The sequence below is a fragment of the Pelophylax lessonae genome (genome assembly GCF_965119305.1).
Source record: "Pelophylax lessonae genome assembly, chromosome: 10".
NCBI classification, from domain to species: domain Eukaryota; kingdom Metazoa; phylum Chordata; class Amphibia; order Anura; family Ranidae; genus Pelophylax; species Pelophylax lessonae.
Window position 1 is genome coordinate 180,686,753 of NC_138777.1, and position 21,216 is coordinate 180,707,968.

Genomic DNA, 21,216 nt, shown 5'->3' on the forward strand with positions numbered 1-21,216 from the left:
CAAACAGTTAGAAAGCACTCCCATGGAACACATTTAACCCTATTGATCGCTCCTAATGTCAACCCCTTCCCTGCGAGTGTCATTAGTACAGTGACAGTGTATTTTTTTGGCACTGATCACTGTAGGGTGTCAATGGTCCCCAAAAAGTGTCACTTAGGTGTTATTTACTATAGCACCTAGTTGGCAAATGGGTGACCAAATGGTCACAAGCGACTAAAATCCATGGAAAACGACTAAATTTAGTTGGAAAAGGTATTCACTATAGCACACGATGCATACATAGTCACGAAATCAAATTTAATATAGGTCGCATAAAGTAGTGACCATCTAAATCAGTAGTCGTGGTAGAAGCAGGGGAATTGCACATGGAAATAATGTTTAGAGCTTAATCTCATAGATGAAATGGTTCCTAAACATGTGGTATATTGTTTGGAGATGATCTGCTTTCAAATGTCTTGAAATATTGTTGTGAAAGCAGAAATATGCTTGAAAGTCTGAGAAGAGATAAATTCACCCTGTTCTAGAAGAGTGTTTCTCAACCTTTTTTCAGTCGGGCGCCCTTGAAAAGTATTTTCAGTCTTGAGGCACCCCTTGATTCACAGATCACGTGCAGAATCATGCTCGTTCCTGACACACAGACAAATGCTCTGCTCTTTAGGGGTGCCATTAATTATTAATGGCACCCCACACTTTGGCAAACATGGGGTGCTTTGGGTGCCGCACAAGTTTAAAAAAAGGGTCAGGGACTTCTTTCCCTGCATTTCTGCTGGTAGGGAAGCCCATTGAAGCCCTACACGCAGCACACATACAAAACAGAGGGCTTGTTCACATGTCAGGTTGGAGGGGCAGTAAAATCACTTGGTTGAGCTGTCTTTACTACCCTCAGCTTCTCCCCCTTTAGCTGCAGAGGCAGCATCTGGGCATGTACACATGTGGTGGCTGCAGCTGGAGGTATACCCAGGGTGAATGGGGCTGCACTGCAACCACTCTGCAACTGTGTGCATGGTTGCGGTGTGGTGGTGTGCAATTTCCGGGCTTAAAACAGGAGATGAGAAGCAACATATTGCCTCTTTATCGCCTGCCAAATGCCTCTGAAAAGTGATCTAAGCAAGGATTGATTTTCACAGGAGAAGCAGCCCTAAACAAACAAGCCCTAAAAAGCAGTTCTGACAGTACAGGAATGGGGGGTCAGGATTAAAAGTAAGACACACACACACACACATATATATATAAACACACACACACACATACACGTACACACACACATACAAAAAAATGTACAAACACACATGCATACACATGTATACATGCACACATACAGACACATGCACACACACACACACATGTACAAACACACAAACGCACACATACAAATGCACACACATGCATAAACATCTATACATGAACACACACAGACACATGCACACATACAAACACATGTACAAACACACACATGCATACACATGTATACATGCACACATATAGACACATACAAACACATACACACACAAACACATGTATACATGCACACATACAGACACATGCACACAAACACATGTAAAAACACACACATACAAATGCACACACATGCATACACATGTATACATGCACACATACAGACACATGCGCACACACACACATGCATACATACAAATGCACACACATGCATACATACAAATGCACACACATGCATACACATGTATACATGAACACACACAGACACAAGCACGCATACAAATACATGTACAAACACACACACACACGCATGCATACACATGTATACATGCACACATATAGACACATACAAACACATACACACACAAACACATGTATACATGCACACATACAGACACATGCACACAAACACATGTACAAACACACAAACACACACATACAAATGCACACACATGCATACACATGTATACATGCACATATACAGACAAATGCGCACACACACATACAAACACATGTACAAACACACACACACATACATACAAATGCACCCACATGCATACACATGTATACATGAACACACACAGACACATGGACACATGTACACACATACAAACACATGTACAAACACACACACACACACACACACACATGCATACACATGTATACATGCACACATATAGAGACATACAAACACATGTACAAACACACAGACACACACACACATGCACATGTGTACACATACACACATACACACACATACACACAAACTTTAAAAGTTGTAGTACAATACTAGTACATTCTAGTACAATAATACAGTCATTCTAGTAGGACCTCTGGCGGCACACTAGTGTGCCGGGGGACACCGGTTGAGAAAGGCTGTTCTAGAACTCTGTACTGACACAACTGAGCATGCCCAGACTAGAAAACTCGTGACAAACCTACTCTCATTTTGTTTTAGCCCCGTGCTATAATGAATTCTGAAATGTGTGAATGCCTAACAAGTGTGAATCAGAAGATGCAATGGCTATTTAAAGCGTGCTGCTTGACATGGGCTTCGCCTTTGACAACGTCCTATGGTGCGGCGAAATGCGCCAGACACGCAAGCCCACATGCAGACACGCCTCCAGCCGCGGCCATTATGAGTACATGCCTTGTATCATGCAATGTCATGTGAGTTTTTTACTTGTTATTTTATTCCAATAAAACGTACATACTTCACTATTTGAGCCCCATTTTGGAGGGACATCTTTACCCATTACTCATGAAGTATGAATGTATGAGGATATGTTATTATCAATGAAGTTACCGTGACGGACCTGGTGCCAGATACCTGAGTGGACCCCACCCTATTGGTGATTTCTGTGATCTTCCTTAATCGGGGGTCTAACGTTCCGATAAGGGAATTACTACACATGAGCACGTGGTTCTTCCAGGATTGGGGCTTCCACCTATGGTGTTGGAATCTTTTCTTCATTCATATACTGCCATGTGCATGCCCAGGGACTTTGCCATTTGTGAAATATCTTTTGTTACACTGAGCATGCTCAGCCACTTTGCCATTTGAGCCATATCTCTAGTTAAACTGAGCATGCTCAGAGACTTAGCTGTTTGACATCTGATAAGTAAATAATAGATAATGCACGTGTTGCTCTCCATTTCACATAAATCTAAACCAAAACTCCCACAGCTATCTTCACAAACCGCACACAATACCAGTGGCGGGTCCGGGGGGGGGGGGGGGGGGGGCAACGGGTCAATTGCCCCCCCCCCCCTGAAAATATTATCCACTCCGGACCAGGTCCCCCAGTGGTTGTCTGAGTTCCAGGCCAGCAGCGGCGGCGGAGCCGAGAGCCGCGCCGCTTTCCTGTACTGCGGTGCACTGGTTGCTATTGCCGCTCGGCATCTAGCAATCAGTGCTGTCATCTGAGGAGGAGGAGAGCGCCCCAGCATTCACTGCAGAGCCTCCTTCCTCCTCTGCTGCGCGCCGAGTGGAGTGCTGGCTCCACCCACCTCCTCCCTCCAGCTACTCCAGGCCAGCAGAGTGTCAGCATGCAACCGTGAGTACATAAAATCAGGATGCTCTTTTTTAATGTTAGAAGGGGGGCTCTGTGGGGACCCTGTGAGGGGGGATTTGTGGGGACCCTGTGAGGGGAGGGGGGCTCTGTGGGGACCCTGTGAGGGGAGGGGGGGCTCTGTGGGGACCCTGTGAGGGGAGGGGGGGCTCTGTGGGGACCCTGTGGGGGGGGGGCTCTGTGGGGACCCTGTGAGGGGGGGCTCTGTGGGAACCCTGTGAGGGGGGGCTCTGTGGGGACCCTATGAGGGGGGCTCTGTGGGGACCCTGTGAGGGGGGGCTCTGTGGGGACCCTGTGAGGGGGGATCTGTGGGGACTCTGTGAGGGGGGATCTGTGGGGACCCTGTGAGGGGGGGGGGCTCTGTGGGGACCCTGTGAGGGGGGATCTGTGGGGACCCTGTGAGGGGGATCTGGGGGGACCCTGTGAGGGGGGGCTCTGTGGGGACCCTGATGTGAGGGGGGATCTGTGGGGACCCTGTGAGGGGGGCTCTCTGGGGACCCTGAGGTGAGGGGGGATCTGCGGAGACCCTGTGAGGGGGGCTCTGTGGGGACCCTGATGTGAGGGGGGCTCTGTGGGGACCCTGATGTGAGGGGGGATCTGTGGGGACCCTGTGAGGGGGGGGCTCTGTGGGGACCCTGTGAGGGGGATCTGTGGGGACCCTGTGAGGGGGGGCTCTGTGGGGAACCTGTGGGGGGGGCTCTGTGTGGACCATGTGAGGGGGATCTGTGTGGACCCTGTGAGGGGGGGCTCTGTGGGAACCCTGTGAGGGGGGGCTCTGTGGGGACCCTGTGAGGGGGGATCTGTGGGGACCCTGTGAGGGGGGGGCTCCATGGGGACCCTGTGAGGGGGGCTCCGTGGGGACCCTGTGAGGGGGGCTCTGTGGGGACTCTGTGAGGGGGGATCTGTGGGGACCCTGATGGGAGGGGGGCTCTGTGGGGACCCTGTGAGGGGGGGCTCCATGGGGACCCTGTGAAGGGGGGCTCTGTGGGGACCCTGTGAGGGGGGGCTCCGTGGGGACCCTGATTTGAGGGGGGGCTCTGTGTGGGGACCCTGATGTCAGAGGGACACAGATTCTGTTTTATTGTCCCCCTTTAAGCCCTTTCCACTTTTAACTGGGTACACACTTAAAAGAGAAGTACAGGGAAAGTTTGTTTTGCAAAACAGTTCCGTAAGCAACAACTTATTTTCAGGCAGTGCCCCTCCCGAGACTAGACTCTGGATCCGCCCCTGCACAATACCACTGCTGATGGAAATTTAAAATGAGTAATAGTTTTGTGTTTTGTTTAGTATTTCCAAATGATCATTATTTTCACCACAAACATGTAATATGTGTACCAGCATCATAAATCCAAATCAAAATATCATTACCAAAATTCAGAGGGTAACACCACTATTCTACACAAGCACACCAATAAACACCAAATATCACAGAATAAATCAAGAAGCAGAACTCCTGCCTGATGTAATTCCACAACCTATAGGTAAATGCCTAAAGAAATGTAATATTTAGGTGTAGGAGGGTTCCACCATCATTGCAAATATTGCCATATGTGTTCCACAGGGTAGGACAAGAAGCAGCTTTGTGAATTCCACAGCTGCACCAATTGCAGCCTCTTACCAAGCAAAAAGCCCCAAAAATAGAGATGGTCCTATAGGAGCATGCTGACAGTAACCATCCATAACCAGCCTTGGAACCAGATGGCATATCACAGAAACAGGTTGGTCAATGGCACTCAGGACTTCCATGGTACATCTGCATTGATTAACTTTTTGCACCCCAGGGACTTAGGGCTGTTTAACACCACAGAGACGGAGGCTCCTTACATGTGGCAGCACAGTAGCTAACTGGTTAGCACTTCTGCCTTGCACTTGGGGGGGGGGGGGGGGGGCGATGTTGGCTCGAATTCCAAACATACCACTGTCTGGTCAGAGGTTTGTATGTTCTTTCTCTGTTGTGGTGTTCTAACTTATTTTTCACAAGGTATTATATTTCGGAAGGTTACACATAATGGAAACAAAAGAAATGACATTATAAATGTGGCATAGGTGGGCAGAGATGAGGCACGTATTGGCATGAATGAGGCATGGCTGAGGCACAAATTGGCATGTATGAGGCATGGATGGGCATGACTGAGGCACGGATGGGGCACAGATTGGCATGATTGAGGCACAATTGAGGCATGATTGAGGCATGGCTGTGGCGCAATTGAGGCATGAATGAGACATGGATCAGGCAGGGGAGAGCAGTGCTGCAGTCTCTCTCCTCGCACTCTTTTCCCGATCGCTGTGTACAGCGTGCAAGGAGAGAACTGAATCGGACATGCAACAGTTTGTTGACAACTGATCTCTGGACGAAGTGATCACGTGGTAAAGAGCTTCTGTCATTGGCCTTTTACCACGATCTGTGATGCGCTGGGTCCTGTGGACACGGCGAGCATGGACACTTTCGTGTAAGGAAGTGCGATTCTGGGAGGACGTCCCTGTACGCCCTCCCAAAACTAGTGGTTAATTACACTGGTGGGCGTGTCCTTTACTTGGTAGGTGTAGGTGTGCTAACAATCCAACCTATGTTATATAAAGGCCTGCACTAGTGTGGTTTGCTTTGCCTTAGAAGAGGCCAGATTAATTGCAGGCAGGGTGCGATAGTGTGCATAATGAACCCACACTGGCTGTGGTTTGATGAATGTTTTGTCTGTTTGCTGTAATTGTTTTGAATTTTGGCCCTTAAAAGTGGATTTTTGTGTGTCTTTGTCCAGTGTGACCATGCGTTTCTTATTTTTGAGCATCAACTGAACCTTTTTTTTTTTATTGTTACTTACAATTCTCACGTGATAGACATCTCCTAATGTTGATCTAGTTTCCTAAATTGTTTTTATAAAAATGAAGCTTCCTGCTAACCCTAACCAGAAATGTATGTGTGTGTGAATATGGAGGGTGTAGTTATTGCGCTGCCTTTTAATATAACATAAAAAAATAAAAAAATAATATACAGTATAACAGATATGTAACTGTAAATAATAAATACATGTAACCTCACGGAATAGCAGACACATTGTAATAATCATTCAGAACAGCATTTGTTAGCAAAAGAAGAAAACAAACTATTATTATTATTTCAGGTACTTATATACTATGTGCAATAATTGTAATATAAATAAATGGCCACACACGAGGTATAGCACACCCCATATTTATTGGCATACATGAACACACATGATCATAGCTAAATACTGCAGTGCAGTTCCATATGGGAAACTCGTTGGCAATTGCCAGTTATGGAACTGCAACTATGCCAATTTCAAATTCACTAATGCATATTCGCCCTTACTTTTCCATTCACATGTTCACCTAGTTGAGGTTTCAATTGTTTTAATTGGGAGTAATTAAATGTAAAATGACTATTTCTTATCTGTTTTCTTAGTGAATTAGGCCCTTAAGCCTCGTACACATGCACCGATTGTTGGCCGTAAATTTTCGGTCAACGTCCGATCGGCCGATTGTCAGCTTGTTAGTATGATGCTTCCTACAACCGACTGCGACTTTTTGGCCGAACAAAATCTGTTGTGCATGCTATAAAATTTTTGTTGGCCGTCAACAGAACGGCCGATTGTTCTTCAGTCAGTACAGATTTCGGCAGACAAAAATCAGATGAACAAGACTGGGCATGCTCAGAGAAGAAAAAACACACGGAAAGTCAACCATCACATGACATCACTTCTGAAGTTGGTTTCTGTCGGCCAACAAAAGTCCGGTGCAAGTCTAGAGCACATTTCAACGAACAAACAACACTGGACAAATGACGGCCGATCGGTCGGGCCGACAATCGGTGCATGTGTACGAGGCTTTAAGGGCCATACACACTATACGATTTTCTGAAGACTTTTTCCTTCAGATTTACCTTTTCTATGTAGTGCAAGGGCCTGCCAGATTGCATACAAATTGAAAGTGTTTAGGTTTGACCTCATATTATATGGTTTTGGTAAGTCTAAAGGAAAAAGTCTTCAGAAAATCTTATAGTGTGTATGGCCCATTAGCAGGGCCGGTGCTAGACTATTTTGCGCCCTAGGCAAGACCAGCTACTTGCGCCCCCCTCCCCCCCCACGCCCCCCGGGGGGAAAAAAAATTTCTCTTACCGTCAGTTCAATTTCTTTTTTTTTTTAATCAGATAATTTTTATTGAATTTTTTTACATTACAAAACAACACTGAACACCAAAAATAACACAAAACTAGCGATAGAGCATCAGCAATACATTACATGTACCAGCACACCATTAGATAGGTATGTACAGCAGTTAAAATACATGAGTAGAATATAAACAGCAACATTAACAGTGCTAGTGCTCACATCAAAATTTCACTCTGCGTGCCTTTTCCTTTGCAAATTTTTTCACCAATTCAGCCAGATCAAGTGCTGATGCCTGGGCATGTTCTATTGATATATGCACATATGGAGCCTCAATCACACTAGGGGTGCAGATATCAAACTAGGAGCACCCAAATCGCACCAGAGGCGTCCATATCATACCAGAGGAGCCCATATCATACCAGAGGAGCCCATATCATACCAGAGGAGCCCATATCATACCAGAGGAGCCCATATCATAACAGAGGAGCCCATATCATACCAGAGGAGCCCATATCATACCAGAGGAGCCCATATCATACCAGAGGAGTCCATATCATACCAGAGAAGCCCATATCATAACAGAGGAGCCCATATCATACCAGAGGAGCCCATATCATAACAGAGGAGCCCATATCATACCAGAGGAGTCCATATCATACCAGAGGAGCCCATATCATACCAGAGGAGCCCATATCATACCAGAGGAGTCCATATCATACCAGAGGAGTCCATATCATACCAGAGGAGTCCATATCATACCAGAGGAGCCCATATCATAACAGAGGAGCCCATATCATACCAGAGGAGTCCATATCATACCAGAGGAGTGCATATCATACCAGAGGAGTCAATATCATACCAGAGGAGCCCATATCATACCAGAGGAGTCCATATCATACCAGAGGAGTCCATATCATACCAGAGGAGTCCATATCATACCAGAGGAGTCCATATCATACCAGGGGAGCCCATATCATACCAGAGGAGCCCATATCATACCAGAGGAGCCCATATCATACCAGAGGAGCCCATATCATACCAGAGGAGCCCATATCATACCAGAGGAGCCCATATCATACCAGAGGAGCCCATATCATACCAGAGGAGTCCATATCATACCAGAGGAGCCCATATCATACCAGAGGAGCCCATATCATACCAGAGGAGCCCATATCATACCAGAGGAGCCAATATCATACCAGAGGAGTCCATATCATACCAGAGGAGTCCATATCATACCAGAGGAGCCCATATCATACCAGAGGAGCCCATATCATACCAGAGGAGTCCATATCATACCAGAGGAGTCCATATCATACCAGAGGAGTCCATATCATACCAGAGGAGCCCATATCATACCAGAGGAGCCCATATCATACCAGAGGAGTCCATATCATACCAGAGGAGTCCATATCATACCAGAGGAGTCCATATCATACCAGAGGAGCCCATATCATACCAGAGGAGCCCATATCATACCAGAGGAGTCCATATCCTACCAGAGGAGTCCATATCATACCAGAGGAGTCCATATCATACCAGAGGAGTCCATATCATACCAGAGGAGTCCATATCATACCAGAGGAGCCCATATCATACCAGAGGAGCCCATATCATACCAGAGGAGCCCATATCATACCAGAGGAGCCAATATCATACCAGAGGAGTCCATATCATACCAGAGGAGTCCATATCATACCAGAGGAGCCCATATCATACCAGAGGAGCCCATATCATACCAGAGGAGTCCATATCATACCAGAGGAGTCCATATCATACCAGAGGAGTCCATATCATACCAGAGGAGCCCATATCATACCAGAGGAGCCCATATCATACCAGAGGAGTCCATATCATACCAGAGGAGTCCATATCATACCAGAGGAGTCCATATCATACCAGAGGAGCCCATATCATACCAGAGGAGCCCATATCATACCAGAGGAGTCCATATCATACCAGAGGAGTCCATATCATACCAGAGGAGCCCATATCATACCAGAGGAGTCCATATCATACCAGAGGAGCCCATATCATACCAGAGGAGCCCATATCATAACAGAGGAGCCCATATCATACCAGAGGAGTCCATATCATACCAGAGGAGTCCATATCATAACAGAGGAGCCCATATCATACCAGAGGAGCCCATATCATACCAGAGGAGTCCATATCATACCAGAGGAGTCCATATCATACCAGAGGAGCCCATATCATACCAGAGGAGCCCATATCATACCAGAGGAGCCCATATCATACCAGAGGAGTCCATATCATACCAGAGGAGCCCATATCATACCAGAGGAGCCCATATCATACCAGAGGAGTCCATATCATACCAGAGGAGTCCATATCATACCAGAGGAGCCCATATCATAACAGAGGAGCTCATATCATACCAGAGGAGTCCATATCATACCAGAGGAGTCCATATCATACCAGAGGAGTCCATATCATAACAGAGGAGCCCATATCATACCAGAGGAGTCCATATCATACCAGAGGAGTCCATATCATACCAGAGGAGTCCATATCATACCAGAGGAGCCCATATCATACCAGAGGAGCCCATATCATACCAGAGGAGCCCATATCATACCAGAGGAGTCCATATCATACCAGAAGAGTCCATATAACACCAGAAGTGCCCATATGACACCAGAGGTACTCAGATCACACCACTGGTGCCTATATCAAACCAAAGGTGCCCATATGACACCAGTGGTGTGCTGCACATCACATGGTGCCCATATTACAGCAGAGGTACATGTATGACAACAGAAGTGACCATTTCTGATTGGAGGTACCCACACATCACATCGGCATGCCATATTCAATCACACCAGCAGTACTCGAATCATTCACACCAAAAGTGTCCAGTCCAGTCTTCAGACCATATCACACCGCAGTGCCCATATTATGTTCTAGGCTAGTACATATCATGTTGACATTGAACACTGATGTCAGCAGCCTCATCATCTGATAAAAATCAATATATCAATAAATGAGATCTTACATAAACGTGCAAATTAAACAAAATGACAATAATTCTAAAAATTAATAGTCCAGTGCTGGTGTTATAACATTAAAAAGTGACAGTAGTGAAAAAGTTCCAATTGTGTGTGGTGATCGCAAAAATCCCGATCACCACAGACACACAATTGGGACTTTTTCACTACTGTCACTTTTTATTGTTATAACACCAGCACTGGACTATTAATTTTTAGAATAAGGGCTCTTTCACACGGCCGCTCCGCTTGTCCGCAAATCATCCTATTTTTTTGCGGATGATATGCGGACATAATGTAAGTGAATGGCACTGCGGATGTCAGCGGAATACCATCCGCTGACATCCGATTTTCCTCCTTTCAGTTCTGTTCCATTTTTTGGAACGGAACAGAACCCTATTTTTCCTCCGTGTAAAAAACGCAAAGGAAGGAAAATCGGATGTCAGCGGTGTCATCCGCTGACATCCGCAGTGCCATATACTTACATTATGTCCGCATATCATCCGCAAGCGGATTGGATGATATGCGGGCACACGGAGCGGATGACACAAATGTCATCTGCTCCGTGAAAAAAAAAAAAAGTCCAGCAGCAGACTAAAGCAGCGGAGCGGCCGTGTGAAAGAGCCCTTATGTCATTTTGTTTAATCTGCACCGTTTATGTAAGTTCTCATATTAATATTGATATTGATATATTGATTTTTATGCACTGTGCACATCATTTGTATGGTCTAACATTTTGTCATCCACATGTTTTCAGTCATAAGTACCCAGGCCATGAGGCCAAGGCCATGCTTGCTGATCATAAAAAATATACAAATGCGCTAGTGAAAAAATATATTATATATATTTATAATTTACACTGAAAGTTGCTGCTTATATATATAATATATTTTTTCACTAGCGCATTTGTATATTTTTTATGATCAGCAAGCATGGCCTTGGCCTCATGGCCTGGGTACTTATGACTGAAAACATGTGGATGACAAAATGTTAGACCATACAAATGATGTGCACAGTGCATAAAAATCAATATATCAATATCAATATTAATATGAGAACTTACATAAACGGTGCAGATTAAACAATAGTTCTAAAAAAGAATAGTCCAGTGCTGCTGGTGTTATATCAATTAATCATTCATGATTCTGAATCATAACAGTCAGTTACAAGTTTTTATTAAAAAATTAGATTTTACCCAGAACTGCACACAGTCTAAGTGCCTGGTGATCTCTCTGATCCTCTGAGATTCCTGATCCAGTGATGTTCTCCTCTTCTTCACTTGCACAGTCACTTCAGTCCACTCCTCGGTCCGCCGTCCTCCTCGTCCTCAGTCCTCCTCAGTCACGTGACGTCACATCAGATATGCTGCCTCCCTGCAGCTGCAGGTGCTAACCGCGCTGAGACGCTGACGGTAGGTGCAGAGTGGGTGGAGTCGTGGAGAGCGTGTAGAGTGTGAAGGAGCCGAGGCAGAAATCAGAGTAGGCGGGGCCGCCGGGCAAGGGAGGCGGGGCCGCCGGGCCGGGGAGGGGGGCGGTGAGGAGCAGAGGAGCCGAGGAGGAAGGAGTGACGTCACGTCAGGTCAGTCACTGGTTGCTAGAGACGCCAAGCGGCTCTAGCAACCTCCACTGCCACTGTCTGTGTGTGTTCAGAACTTCCGCTGCGGAGACGCTGGAGAGAGAGAGGCGGGCGGCGGCGGCGGCCACAGAGTCGGATCGGATGCGGGCGGCCCAGCTCCGGATGATGATGACGGCCCGGGTCACTCACTCACTAAACAGTAGGTGAGTCTGAATCAGCAAAGTGCGCCCCTAGGCGGCAGTGCGCCCTAGGCCACTGCCTAGTTCGCCTAGCGGTAGCGCCGGCCCTGCCCATTAGTGTCAGATTTGTCTGCCGCAATGTCGTAGGCTCGCTAAAAATCGCTGATCGCTATCATTACTAGTAAAAATTCCATAAATGTATCCCATATTTTGTAGACACTATAAAGGTTACGCAAACCAATCAATATACACTTATTGGGATTGTTTTTACCAAAAACATGTAGCAGAATACATATTAGCCTAAATTGATGAAGAAATTTGATTTTTTTGCATTTTTTATTGGATATGTTTTATGACATAAAGTAAAAAATATTGTTCGTTTTTTTTTTTTTCAATGTTGCAAAAAATGGCCTGGTCAATAAGGGGTATACCTTCCAGGGCTGAAGTGGGTAAAACAAAAGATAACAAACATATTTTTTTGATCTTTTGCTTTTAAAGGTAGAGTAGAGATTTGGGGTCCTATTGACCCCAGATCTCTTTATAAAGAGGACCTGTCATGCAGGGATGTTCACATTCCTTGCGATAGCAATAAAAGTGATAAAAAAAAAAAAATTAAGGAAAAATATAAAGATATAAAAAGTGGAAAAAATAAATAATAACAATAAAAAGATCTTTAAAGCACCCCCGTGTCCATGTGCTTGCTCACAGTGGTGAACACATACGTAGGTCACGCCCACATATGTAAATGGTGTTCAAACCACACATGTGAGGTATCGCCATGAACGTCAGAACGAGAGCAATAATTGTAGCACTAGACCTCTTCTGTAACCCCAAACAGGTAACCTGTATAAATTTTTAAAGTGCTACCGATGGAGATTTTTAAGTACTCTAGTTTGGGGCCATTCCACAAGCATGCAAAATTTAAAGCATGACTTGTTAAGTATCTACAGTGCATTGCGAAAGTATTCGGCCCCCTTGAACTTTTCGACCTTTTGCCACATTTCAGGCTTCAAACATAAAGATATAAAACTGTAATATTTTTTGAAGAATCAACAACAAGTGGGACACAATCATGAAGTGGAACGAAATGTATTGGATATTTCAAACTTTGTTAACAAATAAAATACTGAAAAATTGGGCGTGCAAAATGATTCAGCTCCTTTACTTTCAGTGCAGCAAATTCTCTCCTGAAGTTTAGTGAGGATCTCTGAATGATCCAATGTTGACCTAAATGACTAATGATGATAAATAGAATCCACCTGTGTGTAATCAAGTCTCCGTATAAATGCACCTGCACTGTGATAGTCTCAGAGGTCCGTTTAAAGCGCAGAGAGCATCATGAAGAACAAGGAACACACCAGGCAGGTCCGAGATACTGTTGTGGAGAAGTTTAAAGCCAGATTTGGATACAAAAAGATTTCCCAAGCTTTAAACATCCCAAGGAGCACTGTGCAAGCGATAATATAGAAATGGAAGGAGTATCAGACCACTGCAAATCTACGAAGACCTGGCCGTCCCTCTAAACTTTCATCTCATCCAAGGAGAAGACTGACCAGAGATGCAACCAAGAGGCCCATGATCACTCTGGATGAACTGCAGAGATCTACAGCTGAGGTGGGAGACTCTGTCCATAGGACAACAATCAGTCGTATACTGCACAAATTCTGTCCTTTATGGAAGAGTGGCAAGAAGAAAGCCATTTCTTAAAGATATCCATAAAAAGTGTCGTTTAAAGTTTGCCACAAGCCACCTGGGAGACACACCAAACATGTGGAAAAAGGTGCTCTGGTCAGATGAAACCAAAATCAAACTTTTTGGCAACAATGCAAAATGTTATGTTTGGAGTAAAAGCAACACAGCTCATCACCCTGAACACACCATCCCCACTGTCAAACATGGTGGTGGCAGCATCGTGGTTTGGGCCTGCTTTTCTTCAGCAGAGACAGGGAAGATGGTTAAAATTGATGGGAAAATGGATGGAGCCAAATACAGGACCATTCTGGAAGAAAACCTGATGGAGTCTGCAAAAGACCTGAGACTGGGACGGAGATTTGTCTTCCAACAAGACAATGATCCAAAACATAAAGCAAAATCTACAATGGAATGGTTCACAAATAAACATATCCAGGTGTTAGAATGGCCAAGTCAAAGTCCAGACCTGAATCCAATCTAGAATCTGTGGAAAGAACTGAAAACTGCTGTTCATAAACGCTCTCCATCCAACCTCACTGAGCTCGAGCTGTTTTGCAACGAGGAATGGGCAAAAATTTCAGTCTCTCAATGTGAAAAACTGATAGAGACATACCCCAAGCGACTTACAGCTGTAATCGCAGCAAAAGGTGGCGCTACAAAGTATTAACTTAAGGGGGCTGAATAATTTTGCATGCCCAATTTTTCAGTTTTTTATTTGTTAAAAAAGTTTGAAATATCCAATAAATTTCGTTCCACTTCATGATTGTGTTGATCCACTTGTTGTTGATTCTTCAAAAAAAATTACAGTTTTATATCTTTATGTTTGAAGCCTGAAATGTGGCAAAAGGTCGAAAAGTTCAAGGGGGCTGAATACTTTCGCAATGCACTGTATTTACTTTGCGTAACATAATCTTTCATATGTTTTTTTTTAAATTCATTAAAGTTTGTCTGATAAATGGCTGTGCAAAAACTATGTTACATAAAAAATTTCAACGACTGCCATTTTATTCTCTAGGGTCTTTGCTAAAAAAAAAATGTATAATGTTTGGGGGTTCTAAGTAATTTTCTGTCAAAAAAATAAAGATTTTTACTTGTAAACAACAAGTGTCAGAAAAAGGCCTGGTCAGCAACTAGACAAGACAAGATAGGTAAATATTCTGTTTTCTTCATTGCTGCATACTGTATATATGCTTTATAACTCTGTAAAAAAGATGTTAGCAGGAACGCAATATTCCAAACAGAAAGCAGAGCGAGGCAAAAGCTTTATTTATTTAGTATATAGATATTGTAAAGTGTATTATGTGTTATCCTTGTCTTGCTCTCCTATTTTAGATGTACTCCACTGTGAGAATTGTTCTTACATGGATATTCAATGGAAAAATGCAAACAAATATGTGCGCCCGGTGAGAAACTGGACCACGCCTACTACAGTAAATGTGGATTTTGCTCTGGTATCAGTCGTCAGTTTGGTAAGACGTTTATTATATATTTGTGGTTTTTAGCTACATATCTAAAATATATAAAAGAAAACTGGGGCAATGAAGAATGGGGCAACATCTCAAATATGCTCAGATAAAACTTCTGGCTAAGGACAAAAAGACAGAATTCTGTGATACTCAATCACTGCTAAAATTTCTGAAACAATTTCGCAGAGCTCTAATACACAATCACAGATGTTTTACTTTATTATGTCAGAACTATGAAATATAAATGAAAACTATGAAAAATATATGAAATAAAGGAAAAAAGAATGTTCACTTAAAGCGGAGTTCCGGCCTCAAAAATGACTTTGGGCCATCCGCTTGCTGACATTAACCTGAAAAATAAATGGATAGTCCCAATTAATTTTTTTTACTTACCTTATTTTTGAAGAAATTATACTTACCTTCCTTCTACTTGCTCCCTCTGCGGCCGTGGCCCGCGCCGTCACTTCCTGCTTGCGATGACTCCTGGGAGCTGAACGTCATCGATCCCAGGAGTCAATGCGCCTGCACCGGCCCCACTCGTCAGTTCCGGTGCAGGCGCGTCATTCCCTGCTAAACAGCTTCTGGGCATGCCCAAAAGCTGTGCAGGGATGACGTGCCTGCACTGGAACTGACGAGTGGGGCAGGTGCAGGGCATTCTGGGACGAAGAAGACACCGAAGAGGACACCGAAGAGGACACCGAAGAGGACGCCCTGGCTTCAGCTGCCCACACCTGAGATGGTAGCGCTGGACAAGACATTTTCAAGGTAAGTATTTCTTCTAAAAGATAAGTACGACCTGGGACAGTTCAGAGGCTATCCATTGTGAAATGCACTAGCCCTGACTGTCCCAGGGGTATTTTTTTAAAAAAAACTTTAACAAAGTTCCCATTTAGGCCCCTTTCACACTTGTATGCTGGTGTTGGTCTACTGTGCTTTTATCAAGTCCAAAGTCAGAGCAGCCCTCCAGCAAGAAATTCTAAAGCACTTCATGCTTCCCTCTGCTGACCAGCTTTATGGAGATGCTGATTTCATTTTCCAGCAGGACTTGGAGCCTGCCCACACTGCCAAAAGTATCAATACCTGGTTTAATGATCATAGTATCACTGTGATTGATTGGGCAGAAAACTCCTCTGACCTAAACCTCATAGAGAACCTGTGGGGTATTGTCAAGCGGCAGATGAGACACCAGACCCAACAATGAAGACGAGTTGAAGGCCGCTATCAAAGCAACCTGGGCTTCCATAACACCTCAGCAGTGCAACAGGCTGATTGCCTCTATGCCACGCCGCATTGATGCAGTAATTCATGCAAAAAGACCTCCGACCAAGTATTGAGTGCATACTATACTGTACATGGTAGTGGTGCACCGAAATTTCGGCCACCGAAATTTTCGGCCGAAAATGGGCTTATTCCATTTCGGCCGAAATAGGGTTAAAAATGCCGATAGTAAAGATGGCCGCCGCGAGCGCAGCGTAAGTTTCAAAAGACCCGCCTCTGGCCGTCCTTTCCTTTCTAAAGACCCGCCTCTGGCCGTCCTTTCCTTTCTAAAGATCCGCCTCTGGCCGTCCTTTCCTTTCTAAAGATCCGCCTCTGGCCGTCCTTTCCTTTCAAAAGACCCGCCTCTGGCCGCCGGCAGCCCGCCTCCCGGTGATGTCACTACTACTAAGATCTATGCATGAATGAACTAACAGACCCGGCGGGCGGGTGAGCGGCCGCTAATAGCTGTAACTAAGTAAGCTCTTCACCTTGTTATCAGGCGGGTATCTCCGCTGACATGGAAGTGAAGTGCTTACTTAATTATAGCTATTAGCGGCCGCTCGCCTGCCCGCCGGGTCTGTTAGTTCATTCATGCATGCATAGATCGTAGTAATAGTGACATCATCGGGAGGCGGGCTGCCGGCGGCCAGAGGCGGGTCTTTTGAAACGAAAGGACGGACACCGGAGGAGCTGCGAGTAAGGACTCGGAGATGGAATCATTGGGATGGGGAGGGACATTTTAAGTAAGTACATGCTGTTTTTATTGAATGATTTTACAAAAAAAATATTATACTACGGACAGTTCATATAACGGAGGAAATTGAGGAGGAAACCCAGGATCATTGCAGATGGAATACATTTATTTTAAAGACCCAAAAGCCAGATAAAGCATTTGGAGGTCCCCTAGACATGAGCAGATATACACAGATCAACATACAAAGCTATGCAATGCTATGCTGTTACCTTACAGCAGTAAGGTGAGTGGCCTGTGAGCACTTAGTTGTTATTACATTGAAGATTTAGGCGGGGGGGGGGGCGCTGAGCCAGGGGGGGAGGGAAGCTGAGGCGAGGTTACCAATGGTATTAGTATTATGCAGCATGAGGGGGTTAATGTATTGCCACTGCTGGTCACTGATGCATTAGTGACCGATCAGTGACAGTTAATTAACCCCTTTGTGCTGCATTAGTTCACCAGTATCAGTGCAACCAGTGTTATTAACACTGATACTGGTTGCACTAATGCAGCACAAAGGGGTTAATTAACTGCCACTGATTGGTCACTAATGCACCAGTGACCAGCAGTGGCAATACCTTAACCCCTCATGCTGAATACAAATACCATTTGGGGAAAAAAAGTCATTTTCGGTTTCGGTTTTCGGCCAAGGGCATCCTGCATTTTCGGTTTCGGTTTCGGCCCAGAATTTTCATTTCGGTGCATCCCTAGTACATGGACATACTTTTCAGTAAGCCAACATTTCTGTATTAACCAGTTCTGGACCAAAAGGATTTGCCCCCTTAATGATCAGGCCATTTTTTGCAATTTGGCACTGCGTTATTTTAACAGAAAATTGCACGGTCGTGCAACACTGTACCAAAATAAAATTGATGTCCTTTTTTTCCCACAAATAGAGCTTTCTTTTGATGGTATTTGATCACCTCTGCGATTTTGATTTTTTTTTTTTGGGCTATAAACAAAAAAAGAGCAACAGTTATGAAATGTTTTTCACATTCTGCTATATAACATTCCCAAAAAAAAAAAATGTAAAAATCAAATTATTTCATCCTTTTAGGCCAATTTGTATTCTGCTACATATTTTTGGTAAAAAAAATAAATAAATAAAAATAAGCGTATTTTGATTGCTTTGCACAAAAGTTATTGCGTCTATAAACTAGGGGAAATATTTATGTAAATTTTATTTATTTATTTTTTTACTAGTAATTTTATGAGATGCACCTGTATACTTATCTATTTTCAGCCTGCTTCGGGCAGATCACATGATCTCCTGTGTCAGCCAGCAGTGTTTGCAGGGGAAAGGAGAGAGCGCTAGACAATGGCTGATAAAGCCTGGAGCAGTGACATCACCCATAGGCTTCAATGTCCCATCTGTTTTCAGTACACCCTCCTCTCCCCTGCAGCTGCTTCTGGCTGACACAGGGGAGCCAGAGTATGTGCCTAGACCAGAGAGGGCTGACAATTGGTAAGTATATTTGTCTTTTTTACACAAGTTAATCAGAAACACATTCTCCAGCCCAGCAGCTACCGGGGTTCCATTGTTTACCTTCACATTTTTACAGGCTTGTTCAAGAGTAGGGTTCTGCAACTGGGCAGTCCTGAAGTTGTCCCGGGAGACCTCTAACTCCGGCACACTGGGCAACTCTAGGGTCTCAGGGGTCACCTCTGGTTCACATACTGATAGGGGAAAAGACATATTTTCACCAGGGGTCACTCCTACAGCATTTTCATTAGTCTTTGGTTCAAAGGGGTTGGGGTTCCCCCCTGCTGTCCCACTAGAAAGTCCAGGCTCAGGACTCTTATCCTTCCTACTGCAGAGTTTCTAGAAAATGGGAAAGTCTCTCCCCAGTGTTAAATTGTGCAGTAGGATAGGGGACACAGCCACTGCATGGAAAACTGATCCTGAACCAGAGTAACCAGGCTTCCAGAGTCCAGGAGGGCATACCTAATTTTTACATAGGGTTTGGCATGTCCGAATCTACGACTAGGCCTGGGTGAGAAAACAAGGACATGCAACGGACTACATCACACTCCATGTGCTCGGAGTTCAAGGGACACCTGGTAGCAATGTGACCCCACTCACTGCACCGCCAATGTTGGGGAAGCCCATGGGTTTCATTGAGGCTTCCCAGACAGGGCCTTTTAACAGGGGCCAACCCTCTGGCCACTCTCGACAGCCTCTCAGGGCTTCCCTTTTGGGCGTTACCAGCTGTGCTGCCGGGTTTGACCCAGTGGTTACTGGAGAAGGTCTTCTGGCAGTTAAGGACCTTGAACCTGCAGACCCTGCAACAAGGTCCTAGGTGCAGCAAAGTAGCGTTACAGCAACTCATCATTTGTATTTGGATCAGCTTGCATCACCCACTTATGCAATTCAGGAGGTAGAGCTCTCTGAAACAGGTCCATTGCAACTCTTCCCACTATTTGGGGCCCTGTGAGTACTTCAGGCTGCAGCCCCCTTCTGACCAGGTTGATTGGGTCATACATTTAGAAGTGGGGACATCCTTCTGACTTAAAATTTCAGCTATGCACTTGCTGTGCCCTCACTGAGGTTGTGACTCCCAAACACTGCAGGATCTCAGCTTTTAGTTTATCATAATCTCAGGCATCCTCAGCAGACAAGTCGAAGTTTGCTTTTTGGGAGTCCCCTGTTAACAGTGGTGCAACAAGCGCAGCCCAGCGGTCCTTAAGCCAGACCTGCCTCTGAGCAGTTCTCTCAAAAATACATTAGAAGGCCTCTACATCATCCTGAGCTGTCATCTTTTGTAGAAGGTGGCTCTTGGTGCCTGGAAGGGTGTCACCAGTGGACACAGTGGAAACACTAGCAGTCTGTGATGGCAGCTGCTGCATCATTTCTGCTAAGGCCTGTCAGTCTTTCTCAGCTGCTTGAGCCAAAGCAGCTACTTGTGCCTCTGTTGCCAGAGGCAGGGAAGCCATTTGAGCCCCAGCTGCTTGAGTTAAGGCACTTGAGCATCCATACTCACCAGCTGGGTGGATGCTCACCAGCAGGGGGACTAGTTAGTTTCCTGCTGTGCAGCAGCAGTTTGATGGCTGGTTACTTGGGCTTGCTGCTGCTGGGCAACCAGCATTTTAATAACTTCTCGTTGTGTAGCAGCTTGCTGCTGCTGACCCGGGACTTTGTGAAAAGTATGTTGCTGTGCAGCATTACTTTGGAGCTAGGCCTATATTAAATCCTCCATGCTGCAGATTCATTCCTAATTAACTCAGGGAAAATAAATTATACCCCATGTGGGGAGCAAGGTTTGGCCAGTGCTTAACCCCCTGCTGTTTACAGACCTAACATTCCCACCAATTTACCATATGAACCGCAAAATGATATATGGCAGATACTGTACATTCCTTGGACAACTGACAGGGGCTGTTTGTCAAAGTACATATTGCCATCTACTTTATTTTATTAGAATATAAAGCACTACTACACTCTTAACCAAACTTGTTTACTTTAAGATATTGAATTATAATTGTGTGCCAAGTACTCTTAGCAGTACTGCAGTTACCATCTCCTTAACCTGATGTGTCAGAGGGGCTAAGTTTGTTCACAGAGTCGAGGCAAAGAACAGAGAGCCCAGGCTACCAAGTGGCTCCTTTGGGGGTAGCGCTACACTGTCTAGATTGTTTTCAGAAAAAAATGCAT

The 21,216-nt window shown here is 44.9% G+C and overlaps 1 protein-coding gene across 1 annotated transcript in view; it reads left to right on the top strand.

Moving 5' to 3' along the window:
* The window catches only part of LOC309565543 (5-hydroxytryptamine receptor 3A-like), a gene marked incomplete at both ends in the record, with an annotated part of 109,551 nt that overhangs the window by 43,027 nt on the left and 45,308 nt on the right, over positions 1-21,216 (top strand). The window contains one exon of the mRNA XM_082270501.1: positions 15,441-15,577. Within this exon, the coding sequence (XP_082126627.1) occupies positions 15,441-15,577 (137 nt within the window). The remainder of the gene's footprint in view (positions 1-15,440; positions 15,578-21,216) is intronic.